At 45.0% G+C, this 26013-nt stretch overlaps 2 protein-coding genes across 3 annotated transcripts; one reads left to right on the top strand and one right to left on the bottom strand.

Annotated features, from left to right (window-relative positions):
• Positions 1–10763: 10763 nt before the first annotated feature.
• On the top strand, positions 10764–16584 carry LOC123069433 (probable transcription factor GLK2). 2 transcript variants are annotated; one of them, XM_044492288.1, is made up of 6 exons: positions 10764–11774; positions 12732–12875; positions 14996–15370; positions 15501–15569; positions 15671–15805; positions 16001–16584. In XM_044492288.1, the coding sequence occupies exons 1-6, from the start codon at positions 11163–11165 to the stop codon at positions 16169–16171; spliced, it is 1506 nt and encodes a 501-aa protein (XP_044348223.1). In that variant the 5' UTR covers positions 10764–11162; the 3' UTR covers positions 16172–16584. The 2 variants fall into 2 exon arrangements, with proteins under 2 accessions (XP_044348223.1, XP_044348222.1); XM_044492287.1 differs by having other exon boundaries at positions 10765–11780.
• Positions 16585–17118: 534 nt separating this feature from the next.
• LOC123069430 (DDB1- and CUL4-associated factor 13) lies at positions 17119–25927 on the bottom strand. The gene is made up of 17 exons (XM_044492283.1): positions 25638–25927; positions 25009–25098; positions 24826–24937; positions 22962–22989; positions 22771–22869; positions 22227–22296; positions 22103–22137; positions 21939–22013; positions 21768–21863; positions 21325–21388; positions 19809–19862; positions 19564–19649; positions 19088–19148; positions 18940–19004; positions 18374–18479; positions 17699–17787; positions 17119–17583 (listed from the first exon to the last, which is right to left on the bottom strand). The coding sequence occupies exons 1-17, from the start codon at positions 25701–25703 to the stop codon at positions 17421–17423; spliced, it is 1359 nt and encodes a 452-aa protein (XP_044348218.1). The 5' UTR covers positions 25704–25927; the 3' UTR covers positions 17119–17420.
• Positions 25928–26013: the final 86 nt, after the last annotated feature.

Below are 26013 nucleotides of genomic sequence, written 5' to 3'. Positions count from 1 at the left end.
ATGTGATGGTGTGTCCGAACATCATAGTTGCACCCTATTGGATATGGTGCGTACCATGATGTCTCTTATCGAATTACCACTATCATTCATGGGTTAGGCATTAGAGACAACCACATTCACTTTAAATAGGGCACCACGTAATTCCGTTGAGATGACACCTTATGAATTATGGTTTAGAGAAACCTAAGTTGTCGTTTCTTAAAGGTTTGGGGCTGCGATGCTTATGTGAAAAAAATTTCAGGATTGATAAGCTCGAACCCAAAGCGGATAAAATGCATCTTCATAGGACACCCAAAACAGTTGGGTATACCTCCTAATTCAGATCCGAAAGCAATATGGATTGTTTCTTGAATCAGGTCCATTCTCGAGAAAAGGTTTGTCTCGAAAAGTTGAGTGGGAGGATGGTGGAGACTTGATATGGTTATTGAACCATCACTTCAACCAGTGTGTATCAGGGCACGGGAAGTTGTTCCCGTGGCACCTACACCAATTGAAGTAGAAGCTTATGATAGTGATCATGAAGTTTCGGATCAAGTCACTGCCGTACCTCGTAGGGTGACAAAGATACGTACTACTTTAGAGTGGTACAGTAATCCTGTCTTAAAGGTCATGTTGCTAGACAACAATGAACCTACGAGCTATGGAGAAGCGATGGTGGGCCCGGATTCTGATAAATGGCTTGAGGCCATAAAATCCGAGAGAGGATCCATGTATGAAAACAAAGTGTAGACTTTGGCAGAACGGCTCGATGGTCGTAAGGCTAATGAGTACAGATGGATTTCAAAAGGAAGACGGACAATGATGGTAAATGTCACCATTAAGAAAGCTCGACTTGTCGTTAAGATGTTTTCCGACAAGTTCAAGGAGTTGACTACGATGAGATTTTCTCACTCGTAGCGATGCTAAGAGTCTGTTGGAATTATATTAGCGATTACTGCATTATTTATGAAATCTTGCAGATAGGATGTCAAAACATTGTTTCCTCGACGATTTTAATGAGGAAAGGTTGTATGTGATACAACCGGAAGGTTTTGTCAATCCCGAAAGATGCTAATAAGTATGCAAAGCTCCAGCAATCCTTCTAAGGACTGGAGTGAGCATCTCGGAGTTGGAATGTATGCTTTGATGATGATCAAAAATTTTGGGTTTGTACAAAGTTTATGAGAAACTTGTATTTCCAAAGAAGTGAGTGGGAGCACTATAGAATTTCTGATGAGTATATGTTGTTGACATATTGTTGATCAGAAATGACGTAGAATTTCTGGAAAGCATATAGGGTTATTTTGAAAGTGTTTTTCAATGGAAAGCCTGGATTAAGCTACTTGAACATTGAGCATCAAGATCTATAAGGATAGATCAAAATGCTTAATAATACTTTCAAATGAGCACATACCTTGACATGATCTTGAAGGTGTTCAAGATGGACCAGTCAAAGAAGGAGTTCTTGCCTGAGTTGTAAGGTACGAAGTTAAGACTTAAAGCTCGACCACGGCAGAATAGAGAGAAAGGACGAAGGTCGTCCCCTATGCTTAAGACGTAGGCTCTTCAGTATGCTATGCTGTGTACCGCACCTGAAGTGTGCCTTGCCATGAGTCAGTCAAGGGGTACAAGAGTGATCCAAGAATGGCTCACAGGACAGCGGTCAAAGTTATCCTTAGTAACTAGTGGACTAAGGAATTTTCTCGATTATGGAGGTGGTAAAAGAGTTCGTCGTAAAGGTTACGACGATGCAAGCTTGACACCTATCCGGATAGCTCTGAGTAGAGAGACCGGATACATATAATGGAGCAATAATTTAGAATAGCTCCAAGTAGAACAATTGTTTGGAATAGCTCCAAATAGAGCGTGGTAGCTGCATCTAGGAGATGACATAGAGATTTGTAAAGCACACACGGATCTGAAAGGTTCAGACCCGTTGACTAAAACCTCTCTCACAAGCAACATGATCAAACATAAAACTCATTGAGTGTTAATCACATAGTGATGTGAACTAGACTACTGACTCTAGTAAACTCTTGGGTATTAGTCACATGGCGATGTGACCTGTGAGTGTTAATCACATGGCGATGTGAGCTAGATTATTGACTCTAGTGCAAGTGGGAGACTGTTGGAAATATGCCCTAGAGGCAATAATAAAAGTATTATTATTATATTTCCTTGTTCATGATAATTGTCTTTTATTCATGCTATAACTGTATTATCCGGAAATCGTAATACACGTGTGAATACAGACCACAATATGTCCCTAGTGAGCCTCTAGTTGACTAGCTCGTTGTGATCAACAGATAGTCATGGTTTCCTGGCTATGGACATTGGATGTCGTTGATAATGGGATCACATCATTAGGAGAATGATGTGATGGACAAGACTCAATCCTAAGACTAGCACAAAAGATCGTGTAGTTCATTTGCTAGAGCTTTGCCAATGTCAAGTATCTCTTCCTTCGACCATGAGAGCGTGTAACTCCTGGATACCGTAGGAGTGCTTTGGGTGTATCAAACGTCACAACGTAACTGGGTGACTATAAAGGTGCACTACAGGTATCTCCGAAAGTATCTATTGTTTTATGCGGATCGAGACTGGGATTTGTCACTCCGTGTAAACGGAGAGGTATCTCTGGGCCCACTCGGTAGGACATCATCATATGCGCAATGTGGCCAAGGAGTTGATCACGGGATGATGTGTTACGGAACGAGTAAAGTGACTTGCCAGTAACGAGATTGAACAAGGTATTGGATACCGACGATCGAATCTCGGGCAAGTAACATACCGATAGACAAAGGGAATTGAATACGGGATTGATTAAGTCCTTGACATCGTGGTTCATCCGATGAGATCATCGTGGAACATGTGGGAGCCATCATGGGTATCCAGATCCCGCTGTTGGTTATTGATCGGAGAACGTCTCGGTCATGTCTACATGTCTCCCGAACCCGTAGGGTCTACACACTTAAGGTTCGATGACGCTAGGGTTATAAAGGAAGTTTGTATGTGGTTACCGAATGTTATTTGGAGTCCCGGATGAGATCCCGGACGTCACGAGGAGTTCCGGAATGGTCCGGAGGTAAAGATTTATATATGGGAAGTCCTATTTTGGCCACCGGAAAATGTTCGGGATTTTTCAGTATTGTACCGGGAAGGTTCTAGAAGGTTCCGGAGTGGGTCCCACCTGCATGGGGGGACCCACATGGACGTGGGTAGTGGGGGCAAGGCCCCACACCCCTGGTCAAGGCGCACCAAGATCCCCCCTTAGAAGGAATAAGATCATATCCCGAAGGGATAAGATCAAGATCCCTAAAAAGGGGGGATAACAATCGGTGGGGAAGGAAATAATGAGATTTCTTTCCTCCCACCTTGGCCAACGCCCCAATGGACTTGGAGGGCAAGAAACCAGCCCCTCCACCCCTATATATAGTGGGGAGGCGCATGGGAGCTACAGACGAAGTTCTGGTGCAGCCCTCCCCCTCTCACAAGTACTCCTCCTCTCCCGCGGTGCTTGGCGAAGCCCTGCAGGATTGCCACGCTCCTCCACCACCACCACGCTGTTGTGCTGCTGCTGGATGGAGTCTTCCTCAACCTCTCCCTCTCTCCTTGCTGGATCAAGGCTTGGGAGACGTCACCGGGCTGTATGTGTGTTGAACGCGGAGGTGCCGTGCGTTTGGCACTTGATCATCGATGATTTGAATCACGACGAGTACGACTCCATCAACCCCGTTCACTTGAACGCTTCCGCTTAGCGATCTACAAGGGTATGTAGATGTACCTCTCTTTCTACTCGTTGCTGGTCTCTCCATAGATAGATCTTGGTGACACGTAGGAAAATTTTGAATTTCTGCTATGTTCCCCAACAATAATAAGTAGCACTGACCGGTCGAGTCAGTGTGCAACACGATGCTACCAAAGGCAAAAGGCTGGCCGGGGATGAAGTTATCCCCGCAGCCAATGTTGTCTCTGATCCGAAGATTCGACGTCGAGCTCCTATGACCAGGCAACGGGACCTGCATGGGCCACCAATGTCGGTGCTAAAACTGGCAGATCTCAGGTAGGGGGTCCCAAGTTGATGATCTAAGCAAGATGGAAATAGGAAAAATAAGGACACGACGTTTTACCCAGGTTCGGGCACTCTCAAAGAGGTAAAACCCTATGTCCTGTTCTTTGCTATATTGATTGTGGAGGGGTGCAGGGTATAGTATGATCTACCTCGAGATCGTATAGATGAGTTCTAAGCTCTTAAACCTTCAAGTCCCCTCTATCGGCTAAAACCCCTTGGCTTATATAGGTACTGGGGTGTCTAGGATTTACACATGGGCAGTTACAATCTAGGGTTAAACATGCCGATCATTCAAATATGCCTTGAAGTGTACGCAAAGTCTTCAAAGATCTTCATCTTGATCACGCCAAGGGCCAAGGCATGTGAGACCCATTTTTCAGTCATGGGTGGGTCCTCGGGCCGACCCATGAATGGCGAGCTGACGTGGTGTGCACCCCTAGTCCAGAACACCATCACTTGGCCACCCGCTGCAGCTCCACCACTTGCTTTAGCCTATCACCGAAGACCTCAGGCGCGTTGAGTCCTGGAACTACAGCTAGAACGCCTTCAGCTCGGCCGGGTCGGTGCTCGCATGGAAGTGCTAGCAGGACTCCTCCATGCTCCATGAAAGATCTGAGGTACCTGACACATGCCAAAGTTGCGTCAGCTCGGCGAACGCTTCACGAACGAAGACACACTACAGAAGATATGGCGCACAAGAAATTATCTTTATAGCATGTCGCAGTTCTTCCTTCGCTGCATTAGCTCGAATGACGCGCCTGAGCAACCTTGTGGGTCTTCTACTCCTTGGCGAGTAGCCTGGCGCTTTCCTGCGCCGATGCCTTAAGCTGCTCAGCCTCAAGCCGAGCTCTTTCGATTGAGCTAAAAATTTACATCGAATATTTCCAGAATATATAAAAAATATTGGTGAAGAGAACTACTGGAGGGGGCCACCTAGGAGCCACAAGCTCAGGGGGCGCCCTATGAGCTTGTTGGTCCCACGAGCCTTTGTTTGCCCTAAGTCCAACTCCATAAGTATCTTCTCATGGAGAAAAAAATCAGAGAGAAGGAATCGTCGCATTTTACTATACGAAGCCACCGCCACCACCTGTTCTTAATCGGGAGGGTTGATCGGTAGTCCGTTCGAGGCTTCGAAGGGTGGAATCCATCGCCATCGTCACCATCAACCCTTCTCCATCAACAATTCCATGATGCTCACCACCGGGATTGAGTAATTCCTTCATAGGCTTGCTAGACGGTGATGGAGTTGGATGAGATTTGTCATGTAATCGAGTCAATTTGTTAGGGCTCGATCCCTCGTATCCACTATGTTGTGAGATTGATGTTGTTATGACTTTGCTATGCTTAATGCTTGTCACTAGGGTCCGAGTGCCATAATTTCATATATGAACCCTCTATGTATGAATATATTTGAGTTCTTGATCCTATCTGCTAGTTGTATGCACTTGTTATTGTTCTGACCCATAGACCCCAAAGTGACAATAATTGGGATACTCTCCGGGGATGACTGTAATTCGAGTTCATGTATTCATCATGTGTTAATGCTCTAGTTCTCTATTAAAAGGAGGCATTAATATCCCTTTGTTTCCTTATAGACCCCGCCACCACGGGAGGGTAGGACAAAACATGTCATGCAAGTTCTTATTATAAGCACATATGACTATATACGGAATGCATGGACTATATACGGAATGCATGCCTACATTACATTGATGAATTGGAACTATTGTGTATCACTCTAGGTTGTGACTGTTATATGATGAATATCATTCAACACAAATATCCATCTTCCATCCAATGCCTACGCTTTTTCTCATGTTGGTTTTTGCTAAGTTGCTTTCGTTACTACTGTCGTTACAGTCATCACAAGTTGCTACTATTACTGTTCATGTTGCTATTGCTATTGCTATTGCTACTATCAAAACTATCGTACTACTGTGCTACTAAAAACTTTGTTGCAGAAATATAATTTCCCGGGTGTGGTTGAATTGACAACTCAACTGCTAAGGCTCATAAATATTCTTTGGCTTCCCTTGTGTAGAATCAATAAATTTGGGTGAAATACTACCCTCGAAGATTGTGGCAATCCCCTATACTTGTGGGTTATCAAGCACCATACCGATGAGGGCACGGTGGTCGGCATGGATGGAAGGGCTTGTTAAGGCCACCTCCACCACCCATTGGCGCTCCGCCAGCTCGGATCCTCTATGGCCGAGCTACAAAAGTGATGTCCTTGGCGCCCCATCCTCAAATAGAGGCGAAGGCAGTGCCACTTAATGATTGTGTGGCTCTGAGGCCACGTGTGCTAGAATATCGGGTGAATGATCGTCGGCTCTCCATGGCCAGGGGGAAGTTTCTTCCCCTTGTCCTCTGCTTGGCTCCCCATGGACAAGTATTGGTCCTTGACCATGAAGGTATTAATCCCTCCTCTGACATAAGACCCTAGAGGGGGTTGGGACTAGACCTCTCCCGCCTCGGCTTGTGCAAGGGAGGGATTGACCTTGGTCTCGTAGGAGCTCACAGCCAGTGAGCTCACGGGGAGACCAGGGTAATCCTCAGCTAGATATTCACACTACTCCCTATAAAAGGAGGTGAGAAGAAAGAAGTAAGAATTTGTAACGTGCATTGCCATCTTAATTAAAACCAAGTACTTGTTAAAAGTTTACCTGAAGGCATCAGGGTGCACGCGACGAGGGTGGCCGGGCGGCCAGGACTCCTTGGAGGAGTCTTAATTGATCTCCCCGACAGGCTTCGAGGGCTGACTCGCCGTGGACCCCCTGGTTCTCCTGAGGCACTTGGAAGCATGGGGGAAGGCCAAAGCCTCATCGTCCCCTAACATTGCCCGTTCCCTATTCCCACCTCGAGTAGATGGGGCCTCGCTGGACTCCTGCTGTTGCTCGGAGATGGAGCCCGAATCCGAGACTTGTTACTCGGGAGCGCTCTCCCGAATGGTCTGGCCCCTTGCCTTGGTCTCCTAGGAGGCCTTGGTCTTCTTTGGCTTGACCGTGACCACATATGGGTCCTCGGTGAGCAGCTTCTCGAGATCGGCACTCACGGGATCCCCCCATTGAGGCGCTAATGATTTGACCAACCTGGCAAATGTACGCTCGCCCTGTGAATTAAAGCGTAACAAACTTAGTCACTCAACCAAAGAGTAAGAAAGAAAATTGAAACCACAAATTAACAGTGGGTACTTGACATACCTTGGTTAGTGGATATGCTCGGCAATAGCCAATGTCGTCCCCCTTGGTTGAGGTTCTTCCCCCTGAAAAAACTTCAGCTCAAACCTCCATAGAGGGGATGCTTGGGCCTAGAGGGGATGCTTGGGCCTAGAGGGGCTGGACCCTGCCATGGAGCATGATGTGGATCACTTCCACCAGGGTGACTCCATTGCCGATAAGGACCTTCACGTAGTCCTGGAGTGCTCAGACTTCCTCCTGGTTCCCCCAGTCCAGTCTCTTGGTGGTCCAGCAGTGCAGCCTCTTCAAGGGTGTTGCCGAGAAGGCGGTAACACCCTCTTGATTCCCCAATGACACGTCGTCCATGTAGAACCACTGCTCTTGCCATTGTTTCACAATTTAGATGAACCTGCCTAGTAGCCATTTGACATTATGAAGCTTGCTTATCATGTTGCCCCGCTCTCGGTGATCTTGTGGTGATTGGTCTGTGGTTTTGACACAGAACAATTTGAGCCAAAGTCCAAGTGTGACTCGCTGTGAAGGAAAGCCTCGCGAAACACAATGTACGAGGCATTATGGAGGATGGAGTTGGCGGGAAAGTGGTGGAACTGGCTCCCGTAGAAGAATAGAAGACTTTGAAGGAAGGGGTGGACAGGAAAACCCAAACCTCGGATGAGGTGGGATGTGAACACGAGCAGAGCAGATCTCATCATTGATGAGGGGTGATCGGCACTTGACCTCGTCGGGTAACGGGAGTTAGCCGCCCGCATGAAGTTCGGTGATGTTGCCGGCGGTGGCGGTGAAGTCCATCCATAGGCCCCTCTTGTTGGATGCCTTCACCTCCACTGCCTCCGCAGCGACGCCTTTTCCCTTGCCAGGCATTTCTTCGGATGGAAAAGGAGGTGGGAAAAAGGATGAACGGTGGGGTCTGGTTGTGCTCTCTGGGCGCTGGAGCTCGGGAGTTTTCGAATGCTGGAAGCGATGTGAGGCTTAGGATGAATTAGATTCATCCATCTTCATTTATAAGCTAGTAAATATACCAAGGGGCACCATGTCGTGCGCTAATTTTTCCGCTTCCCAACCATGACGTGCATTACGTGTGCAAGTGGGTCGAGGTATTTTGTTAATGATATTGTCAAAAATCTGGAGCACTATCCTTTATTGATGGGACATGCCAATGAAAACGGCCTCGGGCCACGGTAAATTCGGCACAATGACTACTGATGGGACCTTTCGATTCTACAGTGTGCGGCAATGGTTCGGTTTTCGGTTTAAAGTTTTCAGAACACCACCCAATTGACATATCATGCTAGCACTACAAAACTTTCCAGTTAAGCTATCAAAGCTTGGATCGAGCCTTCGGATTCGATGAGAATAAAAGCATTCCTTAGGGATTATGGGTTGGACCTCCTCAAAAGCACGAAGTGTCTAACTCCTCGGACTGAAAGACATGGTTACAATAGAGGAAGATGTCGAAGAGGATGAACCTATCAAATTTACAAGATACTTCAGATCCAAGGGAGTCCTCGAATGTGGAATCAAGATGGAACATCAAGATTGTTAACTCACCTATGAAGCCGAAGACCCAAGACAAAGCCTCTCCGGGGATTTCAATGCCCTCGGCTTGAAGACCAGTTCAGGGGCTATTGACGGTGTGCTAGACTAGGGGGTGCAAACCACGTCGGCCCCTCTTTAGTCGGCATGGACGATGACCCCTTGATCATCAACGAATGGGTCAATGCTGTCATGCCCCTCGGCATGCTCAAGATGGAATCTTCCGAAGACTTGGTGCATACTCAAGACATATTTGAATCTTCGGCATGTTTATCCCTAGATGTAACTGACCTGCATGTAGCCCTAGGTACCCCTGTTGTCTATATAAGCTCAGGGGTTTAGAGCATATGGTAGAGAATCATACATTCACATATGATCTCAATGTAGATCATCATGTACTTTGTAATCCAACATAATCAATACAACAGAAGCAGGACATAGGGTTTTACCTCTTCGAAAGGGCCCGAACCTGGGTAAACATCTTGTCCCTTGTTCATCATGTTACCATCTAGCTAAGATCACTAGCTCGGGACCCCCTACCTGAGATCTGTCGGATTTAACCCCGACACTGAGGATAGGACGTGTGCTCTTTGTGGGCAAGTTGAAGATTTCAATCACATTTTTTCACTTGAATTCTTGCCCAAGTTCTATGGGGATGTCCCTGAGAAATGGTTAAGTGTACCTGGGCACGAGGTAAGTCTGTTTATTTCCACCTTCTCTGTTGTGGACTTTCAGAGACTGCTTGGAGGCTGACTTGGCTTGGTTTGGCGACACTTGCATGGACCTTATTTGTGATTAATCTCACAATGATGGATCTTTTATTAAACATCTTATTGATAACTTGTACAAAATGATTATCTTCTTGCAACTAATGAAGTCGCTGTGCAAAACCTTGACTCGTCGACCTTTGAGCGACAGATTAGGAGCCTTAGAGGCATGCGGCGTTGTTGAGTGAAGCTTCTTCTCGGTGAAAGCTTCCTCTATGTCTCGTATGGCTTCGGCGCCCCCTCGGCCATTTTGTATCCTTTTGAGGGCCTTTGCTCCTTCGCAAGCTTGTATTGTATAAGCCTGAACATATCTCTAAAATTGTAAAACCTCTACGTGCTTCAGTAATCTAAAGTTGGGCAAGCTGCTTTTTTACGAAAAAGAACAAGATAAAGTTTTTAGAGAGGGCTTTTTCCCTCAAGTTTCCGACAAGGGTCATTTTCTGCCAACTTGTGTTAAATCTTCCTCAATTGAAAACCCAAAATCGCAACTCATCAGAATAATACCAATGTCGAAAGTGCTCTTTTGATCCCGAACTCATATGCTCCCGCATGAACAGTAAAAGCGAAAAAAATAGTACAAAAATTTAAAAAAAATCTGAATTGTTTGTCTCATAAACATTGATGAATGTTCTAACTGCTTGCAAAATTTCAGGTTGAAATGACATTGGTGGAGGTTTGGACAAAAAAAACGATGGTCATTGATTTTGTTATTTTTGCCCAAACCTCCACTAATGTCATTTCGACATGAAATTTTGCACGCAGTTAGAAAATTTATCAATGTTCATCACAAAAAAATCAGATTTTTTGAAATTTTTTTAATATTTTTCAAGAATTTACTGTTCATGCAGGAGCATATGAGTTCGGGATCAAATACTCCATGTCCCTTACCGTACTTAACAATGATGAGTAGCAATAAGTTATGTATAATATAATGGACGACAAATCCGCCAGCACCATGGCATGCATGCACAACAGAGAATTATTTCTGAGTCAAATTCAGTAGGCAGGTCACTGAGATAAGGTGAAACAGATAAACACTCGGAGTCTTGTGTCATGCGCCATCCATGCATACAATTCGCTGGCAGTCGGTGTATAATGTACAGAACAGCGTGATGTGTGCGTGTGTGCTAGAGAGAGGAGGGGGAGGAACCCTATGACTATGAGAGAGAAAGGAGACAGAGCGAGAGAGACCCTATAAAGGGGGGAGAGAGAAATCTCAAGGAGGTTTGTGGTGGACATGCGTCCTCCTCGCTCCTCTAATACTCCCAAATCACCACCAAACTAGCTAGTCCATCCCATTGCTCTCAACCTCCTTCCCCATCCCTCTCTCCTCCCTTCTTCCTCCTATCCATCGGGGATCTCCATTGGAGAGAGCTCTACCTGGCCTGCCTGCTGCTCATGCACTGCACTGCCGCCGATCTTGCTACCACTCCAAGCCCAGGTTCATAACCGACTGGCTATATAGCCCGTAGCTCCATCTACCCACCGATCGAGATCGCTGCCATCGTCAGGTCAGCTGAGATTTAGAGTGGTGTTTGGTGCAAAGATTACTTCCAAGTCAATTCCTTCCCGTCTCTGCCGATCCTGCGAGCTACGTACGCCGAGATTGGGATGCTTGAGGTGGCCACGCTGCAAAGCCCTAATCCGGCCGTCTTCAGCCTCGGCGAACACCACCATGTCGATGTCGGGTTCCCGGAGGTCACCGTGGAGGAGGACGACTTCCTGCTGGACTACATCGACTTCAGCACGTGCGACATGCCCTTCTTCCACGTCGACGACGGCGACGACATCCTCCCCGACCTCGAGGTCGACCCGACCGAGCTCCTCGCCGAGTTCGCTGACGAGCCGGCGACGACGACGGTGCTGAGCCCGGCGGCAGAGCCGGCGCCAGACGGTTGCGAAACCCACCATGGCGGCGAGGCGAAGACGGCCGCGGAAACGGAACTACCAGCAGAGATGGGCATGGAACTACCAGAAGGCAAGGGCGAGACGAAGGGGTTGTTGTCGTCGGAAGAGAAAGATGTGAGGCAGCACAACGACAACAACAAGAACAATAACAACGTGGGCGATGAGGTTTGCAGCGCGGTGACGACGGACGATTCTTCCGCCGTGGTCGGGTCTGAGAACAGCAAGTCGTCGGCGTCGGCAGAGGGGCACAGCAAGATGACGTCGAAGCCCGCGTCGGCAGCCGCGGCGACCAAGAGCTCACACGGCAGGCGGAAGGTGAAGGTACTGCCTGCATTCTCTCACTAGCCCTAGCTCCATGGTATATGCATAATTAAGCATGCTTAACCGCATGGGGTTGGGGGAAAAGAATGAAAGAAAGGGATAAACTCTATATGGTCCAATCGATCTGCACATCACGATTCATTGCAGCTGCTGCCCTTCTGGCGTAAACTCTGACATAATCTTTCTCACGATCGACAACATCTCCTACGAGTCAGCAGGCACCAGATCTGACTGACTGACCCAGGACCCAAGAAATCACGAGAGACCTAGCTGTAGCCTCGTAGCAGCACGAGGCATGGCCCTGGCCCTGCATGGTACAGCCGGGGCGAATCAGCAGCTCGTGATTGTCTCCATGGCGAGGAGCTAGCTAGCACGAGCAGCTGATCGACTTTGACGCGCGCAGCTGCTGCGTTGGTACGTACATAGTTGAAAGTTGGGTAACATCATCAGTGGATAGGAGGCGCGTGGATGGAGGTTTGCACCGAAATGTTGCTGCCGCGCGCGGCAATGAATAGGCCATGGAAATCCCCGTGCCGGCAGCTTTTTGGGACGACGGACGGGTAGGATAGATCTCAATCGGCCGGCAGGGAAAGAGAGAGGGAGAGTGTCACGGGAAGCGCACGGTAACAGTGGCATACACATAGAGCAACAGCAAACAGTGTAGCTATAGCTGCTCTTTGCCCCTTTATTTCGGTGCAGATTTTCACACACGCGGCGCCTATGAAAAGTCTTGTCTGTGATCTCTCCTGGCTACGTACGTACGTACGTACGTGCGTATACGTCTCTCTGTTACCTTGCTATATATAGTAGTTCTAGGGTAAGCAAGCTCATAGGAAAGTAGTTCCACTTAGTGCCCTGAATCTTCTGAAGCATGTAAATGGTGTTCTCTGCTTAATAAATTTGTGTCGGATGATTCATTGATTAAAGAAACGAAGGATGAATGAATCTCAGGTGGACTGGACGCCGGAGTTGCACCGTCGGTTCGTGCAGGCGGTGGAGCAGCTGGGGCTGGACAAGGCGGTGCCGTCGCGGATCCTGGAGCTCATGGGGAACGAGTACCGCCTCACGCGCCACAACATCGCCAGCCATCTCCAGGTCCGTTTCTTTCCATGCATTATTTCTGCAAATTAATAGTACAATTTTGCTAAAGCGCATCCAGATATGTTATAGGTATTGCACATCTAAGTCTTATATCAAATCGTCAGCCGAGTTTTAAATTCACACGGGCGCGGTACCTGCCACTGCTAGCGCTAAGACAAACACGAGCATGTACACACGTACATGCACTCCATCCATCTCCAGCTCCAGGCAGCACAGTCAGATCTGGCCGTCTGGGCAACATATGTACGTCTGTGCTGCCCATATGTATTGTCGCCATACGTTGTCCAGGCACGGACGACGTTGCAGCCGCCATCCCCAGTCCCTCACGGCCTCGTGTACATCATTACAGCATTATTATTATCGCTACGTATGCATACGTACCGACGACGCCACTGTAGCAGTACGGCATATGCATGGCATGCATGCATGTGACCCCATGCGTGAATCATGCAAGTCCTTGGCAGCGCTTTCACAAACACATGCATGCAGACGCGGGGTGTCAAAAGTGAAACCATCCGTTCATTCATTCATTCAAAACAATTATCCAGTACGCCATGCTCATGCATGCATGCGTTTCCGTTTGGATATTCCATTGCCCAGACCGTGCAACGGCGAGGCGCCAAGGTAAGCAGCGCAGGGGGGGCACCACCACGCCGTACGGGTGACCACTGCCCACGCCACACGGATTTGAGGGAGGCCCCGGCCGGTCCTGCCCTAGTCAGCGCGGGCGCGTGCCATGTCGCCGCTGGCCGGGTTCCTCACCGCCGTAGCGCCCGTGCATGCAGGTACTACTCCCACTCCCTGCGCCTGCGGCCCGGTCCTGGACGCCCGTTTTCTAGCTAGATGGCCATATCCTCGCATGAATTCCCGTGCGCGCGCGTCCCGCTTTGGCGCCAGGCGACAGAGATCCAGATCTCGGCAATCTGTTCTTACTCCCTTTAGTTATAATGATTTAAAACGTTTTATATTTGTTTACGGAGGGAATACCTTTCTGTAAATTGCTACAACTGTATATATAAGTTCTTCCACCTCATAAAATAACCATTGGATGGCGAACTGAGAATTGCATTGCTATGCATTTTAGTGAACCAGTGAGGTACGGTGGATTAATTGTGATAGTCCAACTTTTTCAATCTAATAAGTTTTGTGGTATTTTTTGAGTTTAGCTAACAGACCAAACACGGCAACATTTGAACCACAAACTACACCTTAACATCTGTATGATCCTGTAAACATGGCAACAGTAACTAAAAAGTGGAGGCTTATCCGAAAATGAAATCAAGGGGTGAGTCAAATGATCTCTATATGATTTGTAAGAGTGTCTACTTTTCTGAAGACCGTTATTCTGTATCTGCTCCTCACGGTAGAAAGAATCATATGGGGAAAAATGGAGTGTTTATTGGCTGAGAAATTCCTAGTTCTGAGTCGAAAACTCGAAAATGATTTCTAATCGACTGGAACGACATTATGTTTACAATTTTGTAACTGAGCATCTGCAGCTTTTGCATCTAAGGCCTTCTTCGGTTCATATATAGGATAAGAATAGGAAACCCATAGAAAGTGAGATGACATATATCTCAATTTCTGTAGGAAAGAGATACTAACATTTTGTTCATAGGATAGGATCTTTTTCATTGAGTCCAGGCTAATAGATTTATTTATTTTTGAAATGTGAAATGATTGGTTCCTATCTTACATAGGAACAGGAATTCATTTCTACTCCCTCTGTCCCATAATGTAAGACATTTTTGCAAGTTATGTTAGCTTGCAAAAACATCTTACAATATGGGACGGTGTGAGTACAAATCAAAGGGCCAAATAATTTTTCCTACAAAATTCCTATCCTTCAGAATTCCTTCAAAATTCATGTAAAACAAAGGAGGCTTAAAGTAGCACTTGATTGTTGTGTAATTTTAGATTCCATGATGTGTGGCTTGTTCGATTTTTTTTTTCTGAGGGAGTGTGGCTTGTTCGACTTAAAATAACAATTATTAACACGGTTAAAAATAGTAAAGGTACTATGAGGTTGCATTTGTGGTGGAACACTCAAAGTTAATGTGGTTGCGTTTCAAATGGAAGTTAATGCGTTTGACATGTCCTCCGTGCAAGTGCAGAAGTACCGGTCACACAGGAAGCACCTGATGGCGCGGGAGGCGGGGGCGGCGCGCTGGACGCAGAAGCGGCAGATGTACGCGGCGGCCGGCGGGCCGAGGAAGGAGGCGGCGGCGGGAGGCGGCCCGTGGGTCGTGCCGACGGTCGGGTTCCCGCCTCCAGGGACGATGGCGCACGCGGGGATGGCGCACCATCCCGGCCAGCCTCCGCCGTTCTGCCGGCCTCTGCACGTTTGGGGCCATCCCACCGGCGTCGACGCGCCGCTGCCGCTGTCGCCGCCGTCCATGCTGCCCGTGTGGCCGCGGCACCTGGCGCCGCCGCCGGCGTGGGCGCACCAGCCGCCCATGGACCCCGTCTACTGGCACCAGCAGTACAACGTGCGTGTGCTACATTGCTCCGTCTCCGTCTCCCTCTTCCCGCCTTCACGTGACTAAGGCTCTTTTGCTTTGCATGTTTGGCGGCATGCGTTCGTAATAACCGGTTGATTTACCGTTTGTCCTCACTCAGGCTGCGAGGAAATGGGGCCCGCAGGCAGTGACACAGTGCGTTCCGCCGACGATGCCTCCTGCGCCCATGGTAATTAAAGTACTAGCTAGTACAGTATGAATTATTTGCCCAGTCGTTAATGTTGAAGCAGCTGTGGTAGCTAATATGGTGACCTGTGTGTGCGCGTGCAGATGCAGAGGTTTGCTGCGCCGCCGATGCCGGGGATGATGCCGCATCCCATGTACAGGCCGATCCCGCCGCCGCCGTCGCCGGTGCCGCAGAGCAATAAGGTCGCCGGCCTGCAGCTTCAGCTCGACGCCCACCCGGTAAGTACATTAATTCATATACTGTACTTTTGATCCTGAAGTCACACTATAGTACACGGACGGTGTTCCAATCCAATCCAAAGCAGAGATATCGATTGATTATTTTTGGATAATCTTTGTGTTCAATTCCCGCTATATATATATTACTTGTGGTTCCTGATTTTTGTTGCACGCAACGCATGTACATGTATGCAGTCCAAGGAGAGCATCGACGCAGCCATCGGAGACGTTTTAGTGAAGCCATGGCTGCCGCTTCCCCTGGGGCTCAAGCCCCCGTCGCTGGACAGCGTCATGTCGGAGCTGCACAAGCAAGGCATACCCAAGGTCCCGCCGGCGGCGACAACGAACTGCGACGGCGCCGCCTGAGAGTACGTACGTCTCCACCACCACCGCCGCCGGAGCCGTCATGCTGCTGCTTCCCCCCTCTCTCTGGGTGACACAACTCGTCGACAACTCGTCCGTCTGCACCTACGTGCATAGGTATGACTGATCGACCGGTTGGTCGGTCGATGTACGCGTGCGCGTCTAGATTAATACTCTACGGAGTACTTGATAGTTATATAATAATAATGTACGTACTGTCCTGGGTGTGTCTGTATGAGTGCACTGACATGGATCTCTGGGTTTTTCCTCTCGTGTACGTGCGCGCTGTGCGCACACATGAGAGCTGCGTCTATATTGTTGGGATGGAACAAGTTATATTATTGGGCTGGTAAATGAATAACCAAGGATGCACATGCATGCTCCGTGTGGAAATGCACTTGCATATTTCTGCGATATTCCACACTTGCATATTTCTGCGAAATGTGAGAAACATCTTTATTAACACGACAAATATGGGACAGAAACTCTTTATCTGCATGCAAAAACAAGCTTTTCGGTAAAAAAAAGTTGTTAGCTCAAATGATGATATCAAATGTGAAAAACGTATTACTAACACGTACTCCTACACTGTACCAGGAAATATAATGTGGGGACGAAAAATGTGACTAGTAAGCACATTTGTGATCGATGCAACAAATTCAAGATGCATGCCACAAATATAGAAGCTCTGCATCTGTATGAGAAATAATCAGCAAACTCCCCATTGATAACGGAAACAACAAAGATAACAGAATCAGACTTCACGTGTTCACTGACTTGAGTACACCAAATGCCGCCATCTAGTCTAGGAGACAGCCGACACATAATCTTTTCTCTCTTTTTTTTTAAACTAGGCAAAAGATTTACCATTTTCATTGATTAAGAGAGAAGTTTTAGAGGTTAAGGCCAAAGGCCGAATTACAACAATCACTCTCATCCATCATAGGTGCTGGCATAAAGGCGTTCATAGAGAATAACACAGTACATACTACAGACTTTTACAGCGATTGATTGACGGAGGCATGTTGAGCTTACACTCGAGGGTCAAAAATTAGCATCGCTGAATCGCCGATACACAAGTCTTTTTTTTCATTCTTAAAAGTAATCTGGTACGCTGTCCAAGGTTTGCAAGTAACAACATAACACTACACATAATAAATATGTTCGCAGCTTCCCATTACTCACACTAGACCAAAAATAATACTCCGCCGTAATACCACTTTGCTTGGCCTCGCGATGGTCAGATCCCACCCTACTCAACTTCTGTGATGAGCCTTCTCTTCCTGAAGGGCTGCATAGTCCTGCTCCCTGGAGCACTGTGCGCTCGCCTTCTTTCTTCTTTCCGGCTTTCCGCTTCAATCATGGCACGCCTTATCTTGCCTGCCTTGTAGATCGGCTTGGGCAAGTGCTTATGTCTGCAGCGACACATCCATGCAGCATCAGCAGAATGATGGTTGCAAATGAAGGTAAACGAAAACAGGATGCTCCATGAAGTTGAAGCACTTCTCATGACAAGAAATAATGGCTTACTTGACGATCCGCCTGATTTCTGCCAGGTGACCATACCGCTCCACGACAGCATCTTGATATTCTTGCTTTTTGCGTTCCCTTGGAAGAATCTGTAGACAAATATTTGTCGACAATCATAAACCATCCCAAACATCTTACTACATAATAAAAGGCCTTGGCATAATAAAAGGCCTTAGGAACACTCAAGTCAACAATGCTTGTGTGCCAATAATACCGTATCTAACTTAAAGTGAGGCCATCAGGACCATTGTCCATGAGCCCCAAAAGTAAAACGCGAAGTGTCAGAGAAGAAGGCAAACTCATACCTTAATGAACCATTATCAAGTTTCAATCAGACAAGTAATTACCCGCTAACCTAACTAAGCATTTTTTAACCCATAACTGAAACTCAAAAGGACAACTACTAACTGTGATGTCTTAAAGGTCACTTATATGCTCACATTTACTATTGATTCTCTGTCATTCTTAATTAAGTACATCATCTGTGTTTGGTCATGGAATATGATGTTGCTAAACAGAAGGAATAAGAGGATGTCAACAACAGACATTTATTGTGATGCTACTTCATTGGGCATCCATATGTGAGCTCAATCACATGACATGGAACTGAAGGAAGTAGCAAACGTGCCGAGACAGCAACAACTGGCAAACATTGCATGGCAAAAGAAAACTTACAACTCCCAATTGTTCTGAAGCTTTGGACTTCCACAGTCGAAGATTTGTATCATCACTGCCAGAAACTAGATAGGTCCCATCATATGTGTATTTCACACAAAACACCCTGCGTAAGGGTAAATTGGTTATAGCAGAACAGAAGTTCCATAAAAGCAAATTGTTCAAGATAAACATGGAATATGGAATAAATAAGATGGCTAACGGTAAAAACCGATAAATATATAAATGCACATGTATCAGAACTGCTACATTCCATGCTGATTCCAAGAACCATGGTTATTTGGCTGTGCATCAAGTTGCAATGGACTTCTTCTCAACGGAGCAACATATTCAACTGTAAAACTGGTTGAATTGAAAAGACTATTCTGGAACACTCAAAAGATATAGGCCAAAACTGATCTGACACTAAAATGATATGGTTGGTACCCGACAGAACAGGCTTGAGGGGTTGATAACCCATGGTACCAACTGTGGGATTAAAAGTTGGGAAACATTCTGAATTTGGGGCTTAAGATCAGGTAGACAAACTAAGGAAGGAAAAGTTAAAATAAATAACAGAAACAAACCTCTGCATCCTCTTAGTATGGTATATCTCCCTGCTATGATCACCGTTATAATTGAAGATCCGTACCTGCAAAAGCAGTAAATAAAATTGTGAAAAACCACCTAAACATGGTTACAGTGTGAACTTGGATCTACAAAAGTGGCACGTACCGTTCTATCGTAGGAACCAGTAACAAATTCCCGTCCTGTCGGGTTGTAATCAACATCCATCCTGACAACTCAACTCATGTAAGAATTGACTTCTAAAAATCGGAAGGAAAAGAATACTGCATGTTGCCAATGGGCTTGATACAGAACTACATGAATTGATAGCTTTCAGGTGTACATTGTATAATGCAAGGCAGGAACTGCACGTCTCAGTGAGTTCAATGACACATTGACAATGAAATAGCACCCCATTAAAATCCTTATTGCAGCTTCAGTTTTGTTGATGTACCCTAGAACTTTTCCGTGTGCTATTCGTATTGACAGGAGATGTGCATATATGCTAGCACATGCATGCAATTAACATACAGATCTATATAATATTCACTCGTTTTCTCTACTAAGGGAGTGACCTTTACAGATATCTATATTTTATACTTTAAACAGGACATTAGATATTTGTATTTCCAAGTAATACTTACACTGCTGAAACATGGCCCTTGTGAACAACCTTGGCTTCATTTAGCTTTCTAGAATCAAAAGAATAACAGTTTGTATCTTCATTTGCCTATTAACAAAAAGAATCAGGACGGGAGTTCTTAGCTAAGCAAAAGCTCAAATTTTAAACAAAAATTCATATATCTTCCAGTCTGGAATAGTGTCATATAAGTTCCTTAATTAGCGCACGCATATAACAAGAACAAAATGTTTGACATTTCAATCTTACAGCAGTGAAGTTCATGGGCTCCCTAGGGTTCCAGCAAACTGAATTGCACCTTGTCTGCATAAGTAAAAATAATACATTAGCATCTCCAACTTCTCTGTAGCTCAGTGGTTACTGAGATAGAGCTGAAAAGCAATAAATATTCAGCAAGGTTCCCCAAATAATTATAAGAGCACTAAAAATAACTAAGTTAGTATGATGAACGAGAACATGCAAATTTCGACTGATCAAATATGGTTGACATTACAAGAAATTATATTAGTTGGCAGAAGATGGTGCTAGATCTAGATTTTGGACACTGTTGGCCTGGTCAAAATGGTTACTTTTAGGGATAATAAATTCCAGAACAAAAGATAGGCTTAAGATTCTGAAATGGGTTGGTTTAAAAGAAGGTCCTGGAAATCTGGAATGTCATGCGAAAAGACTAGAATGAGTTGGCATGCCAGATGATTGCAGACGAATAAATAGAGAAATCAATGCATTTGAAGATGCTCCTCAGAACTGTGTTGACAAGATCACATATTGATATTGAGGGTGACATTAATGTGTCCGCAGAAGACAGGAAGGGTCAATTCAGAAGGGCAAAGTTGTAACTAAAAAGATGTGTAAACAGATTTTAAATGTAAAAGAGATGGATATATCCAAGACCTTGCAAGGACCTATTACAATTTAATCCATATGATAGGACACATAACCATTTCTCCTGAAGAGCGGATATACCTATGTGTTCTGTAAATGCACCGTCCACTGTTCTTTCTTCCAACCCACCAGAAACTGACCAGTTTTAACTTTTAAGGTGGTTCCCACAAAGTGTTTGTTATTTTCGATATTCTTTGTACTTTCAAGTTTTTTAACTACCATAGTTTTATATTATTCTTCACTCTTTGTTAGGACCGTAATTACCTCACTCCCAGTCCCAGTGGGATAAAGACCCATCAGACCTCACTTTGGTTTTTTTAGACGCGTGCATTAGGCCCATTCCCTTCATATAGACAATTAATAGGCAGAATCATACACCAACTTGGAACTTGTTGAAGTAGGCTTAAGAGTTCTAAATCCTGGTTACACACACCAAAAGACGGGATAGAAAGAGGCATGTGAAATCTTTCTAAGTCAAGCATAATTTAGTCTAAAAAAACTGTATAATCGGTGCTTGGGTTTTCAAGGTAAACTCCAAGTTAAGCAATACCATTACCAAGATGTCTCAACAGTTCAATTTAATTTTGGCATGAAGCATCATGCAATAGTGAACTAAAACTAACACAGCCCACTATCATATGGTAATTTTTAGTTGGTCTTTCTCACTTATGCTTTATGTTTCGTTTGGTGATGAACAAATGCTGATGTACTTTCAGCACAGGGTATCAGAACGAAACGGTAGACATTATGTGCACAGCATATGAGAACAAAGGAAATGTTCCCTGTACATCAAAGTGTCATAGTGTTAGCATGCTCTATCTATTTTGAATTTTCTAGGTATTGCAAGCATCCTCCACAAATAAAAGAGAATTCAACAAACCTTCATGATTAACTTTCTAGCTGGGGATGACATGCGCAGGTCAAAAAGTGTTAAACTCCGATCACTGCAAAATAAATACAATCCTATTTTAGTAGGAAAAGAAGTTTTAAGGAAAGCAAAATATCAGAATACAACATTCATAACAGAAAATTAACATTGAGAGCAACAAATACTGGAATTTTAGGGCAAATTAAAGAATAATCAACTAGAGACAAAATATAAAAGGGCACCCCGGTGCATGTAGCTCCCGCTTGAGCAGGGTCCGGGGAAGGGTCTGACCACTTTGGGTCTATTGTACGCAGCCTTTCCCTACATTTCTGCAAGAGGCTGTTTCCAGGACTTGAACCCGTGACCTCGTGGTCACAAGGCAGCAGCTTTACCACTGCGCCAAGGCTCCCCTTCAACTAGAGACAAAATATGTTGTACAGAATATCTAAAGTTACCTAGATGATGTAAGTAAAACATCAGGTTCTCCAGGATTAAACCGCACAGAAAGAACTGTATCTTTACCCCATTCGAAGGTATTTATTGGCTCCGACCTACACAAATGAAATTAGCATTGGTGGTGGTAGAAGAGACCAAAATGCTGGGGAAAAGGCTATCAGATATTATACCTGTTATGATCCCATATATCTACCTGAGCACCTACAGTTGCGAAAACATTACGATCCCACTGGTGGTCAACACCCCTAAAATTCATCAGAAGAGAAATGATTTATTCAGCAAAGAAGATGAGAGAAATCTGGAAGAAGTCAAGGCAGTGCAATAGTGCTCTTACCAAAATGCATGCTTCCATGTATAGACTGCTGACGGCTGTAAATCACATTGGCAAGGTAAGGAAATGAGATGCCATACAACATAGATAGTGCAAAACAAATGTAACGCATCCCTTCAGTGCACACCTGGGAAGCATCTCCAATAGCATCATCAGTGTTCATCATCTTACGCATAGGATCTTTCCAGAGTCTAACACTGCAATCGATAGATGGATAAATACATAGAAAGATCACAGACACGGATACATATTCACGAATCCCCTTCTGTATTCTACACTTTAAATAAGTAGACTTTGATGAAGTAAAGTTTAATTAATATGTTTCAAAACCTGTTTGAAATGGTTTACCACAAAAAAAAAACTATGTAACGCATAAGTCAGTATGCCACTGGAGTTGCTCTTAACCTATTAATTAACTCATTTAAAAAGGGCTGCTATTTGTATTTAATGGGGCTTAATCTTGTGGTAACTTTAAGATAAAGCACAAGTCCTACACAAAATGCCTTACACATATATACTCGAGAAAGACAACGAACAGTTCCTAAGACATGGTGATTATTAATGCACCTGTTGGTTAGAGCCAACTTATTGCAAAACATAAGCAGCGAGAGAACACCACAAGGATTTAGTTGCATGACTTGAATTGAATCCATGCCTAGAAGTTAACTTACGTGCAATCAACACCGCAGGATATCAGAAGATCGCCATCTGTAGACGTTGCCAAACCTCTCACAGCACCCTGGTGTCCAGGGAACTGGCAGACTGTCTTCCTGTTTTTATTGTTGTATACAAAATTAAAATTACAGTCACAAGTTGTAGTAAACTATTTCAAACAGCTCAGTTGATATTTTATCGGCGGTACCTTGCAGCAATGTCCCATAGTCGAATATCTGTGAACAAAACAGAAGGCACGGTTTACCACTTCCGGTACAAATTTGAACTTGATCAGAAGATGAATAAGGTAATGCATAACTGAGACCTCTTGATCTTTTTGTGTAAATTTAAATAAACGAAGGGAAAACATCAGCTTCAATACTAGAAAGGTTGAGACAAAAAATCTGTTCCAAAATCACATAGTGGCCAGATCACACACAACTGAAGCGTAAGAGATTAGATGTTGCTTGCAAATGCACAATACAAGGGGATTGGCAGCCATGCGATAGTTTCACAAAGAGGGCAGGATTATATATTCACTAGAAATGGTAAGAAGAATAAATCCGTGCCAAATATTCAAACAGTACTAACAAAATTTTCAGTGTTCAAGAAAGCGTTTTTAAGCGACGCTTAAGCACTGAGCCATGGTAAAACACTTCGTTTTGGCCCTAAGCGGTGGATCAAGCGCTTCTTTAAAATTTGGCCAGATTTTGGCTGTTTTTTTGAACTACTTCTGCCTGGCTGCTTGCACAATAATGGCAATATGTCATTTATCTTATTACTAGGGTCTGTTCAGGAACTAGTTCCTTCAGATTCTGGCCACATGATCTCTATTACGCTATGTCCATTTGAACTGAACTGCATTTTAGTTCTTATTTTGCTTGCTGTGTGAAACTGATGTGTATTTGCTGTAGTGTGAAAAGCTGTAGATGCTATTTCAATTATCTACTCCCTCCTTTCCGATTTACTCGTCGTGGTTTTAGTTCAAATTTGAACTAAAACCATGACGAGTAAATCGGAACGGAGGGAGTATGTGCTATATTTCCTATTTTCCTGTTCATATTATTCAAAAAACGTCAAATTCTGGCCAATTTTAAAAAACGCTTAAGCGCCCATTGCTCTAAGCTGTGGCCTTCCGCTTCGCTTACGCTTTCCGCTTTTTTGAACACTGAAATTTATTATTACTTGAAGTATGGCCACTCAAACTGATACTCTGTCCGGTTCAAAAAAACAGGCTGTTCTGGCCTTTTGGGTTACATGCAATCAAAAATTACAAACTGCCTATCCGCACGCTCATGTACGTAGATAGGACACATGAAAACTATATGTGTAGATTTGTCTTGAACAAGTACTTCCACCGAAATTAGGTTTTATAAATATATTCCAACAGAAGTCAAATATGCATTTCAGGGCAATGAACAAAGAGACTTTTTCTTGCGAACTTGGGGGTATAGCATTAGAGCTTCTTACTCTTCAAATCCTAAGCTAACTAAACATTTCAATCAATGACCCAATGTAACTAAACAAGTCCCAACACTCCAATTGGCAGTAACATGAATGTGTCTACACTGCCATTCACATGAACCATTCCCTTTCCAGATGTCAATTCCTGAGAACGGTATGATATTAGAAGCAGAATAATTTTACGAATTTGCCATTTTAGTGTGTTGCCATCAGATACAATTGGATCACAATAGCAAATAAACTGCAGATCACTAGAACTAGATGATACTCTTGATTGGTCAACATAAAGTATTCTTAGCAACCCAGAGAAAATGCATACAAATGTTACAGGTCATATTCCAGATTTTACGTGCAAAGTGAGTCTCATGTTGACTGAGGCAAGAGTTCACTTTGAGCTCCATATGAGATTATAATGCCCTCAGGCAAAAACAAATCCAACATTTAGCAACCCTGAGGTGCAAACTAAAAAGCAGAACAGGGAAAGGTTGTATGTTATAATTTAGTGCATTGAGCTTAGTAAGCTAGTTCGTTGAAGGAGCAAATAAATAAGCATTGAACGCACTCAAAGAGACAAAAGCAGCACACTAGTGCAGAAGTATGATAATTACCCCCATCCATCGAGCCAGAAAACATAGCTTTCACATAATTCATGTTCTTTGCCATGCACGAGACAGCATCAATGTGACCATCCATTGCTCCAATAAATGGCCTGGCAAATATCTGAAATGGGGAGCAGCATAAGTCACATGAAAATATACAACATAAATGCAGATAAGGAAGATGAGACGTACCTTCTCTAACTTTGCAGCATTAAGTGCTCGAGTGTACTCAACAGCTTTCTCTTGACTACGGAGTGCTGGATCATAATTGCGGAATACTTTCTGTTGGGAGTAACATGCAATAGAGATTGTCATTTGTTGGGAAAAAATATAATAAAAGGCCTAAGAAAGTGACCACACAAACTTGAACCTGGGGCAATTGCATCAACACTATATTGTGAATGTTTCAACTTGTATGGCAGCTACCATGCTAACACACCGCAGAAGTATTATTCGGTCGATACATGACCGAGATATCTGATGGCTACCAAATGTTAAGATGTTCCCCCAACCTGGCGAAAGGGGAACATAGCTCTGGCAGAAGGGGATCAATTTGACCCCTCAAGAGAACTCCACCGTTTTTGTTTTTGTTTTCAGTTGAAAGGGGGGCCCTATCAATTTATAACTGGATAAAATGATAGTATTACCAACATCTGCAACTGCACGCGAACGCACTCCATGCTTAGGAAACAGTTCTCGCTTCTTATCCTACCCTATCTACAGTACGAGTATGATGACTACACTGGATGCAACGCAAGGAGTCGCAACAGACTGAGCGGGAGCACAATCAATAGAAATTACGAATGGAACGAGGGATTCACCTGCAGGTCCTGGCTGCGCTCGCGCGTGAAGTCGTCGGTGGAGCGCGATATCACCTTCACCCTCATCGCGACCGCCGATGCAGCGAGGCAGGGCAAAGGGCAAGGATATGCGGCAGGGGCGCGATGAATCCGTAGATGAAGGTGCGGGGCTAGGGTTTTGCGCCGACCAAGCTTCTCCTCCTCTAAACCCTGGTTGCCGCCGCCGCCGCCGCCGCCGTCGAGGGGGAACAAAAGGGAGAGAGGAGTAGAAGGCTTCGAAGCAAAGATCGGCGGCCGTAGAAAACAACAGGATGAAACAGGCTACCCTCAACGTTTAAGAGCCCATTGGGCCCTTCTCACACAGCCCAAGAAGAAATGGACCGAGCAGACCTATGAA

Source organism: Triticum aestivum, chromosome 3B (genome assembly GCF_018294505.1).
Source record: "Triticum aestivum cultivar Chinese Spring chromosome 3B, IWGSC CS RefSeq v2.1, whole genome shotgun sequence".
Classification (NCBI taxonomy): Eukaryota; Viridiplantae; Streptophyta; class Magnoliopsida; order Poales; family Poaceae; genus Triticum; species Triticum aestivum.
Note: the sequence above shows the minus strand (reverse complement) of the source record. Positions and strands in the feature narration are given on the sequence as shown.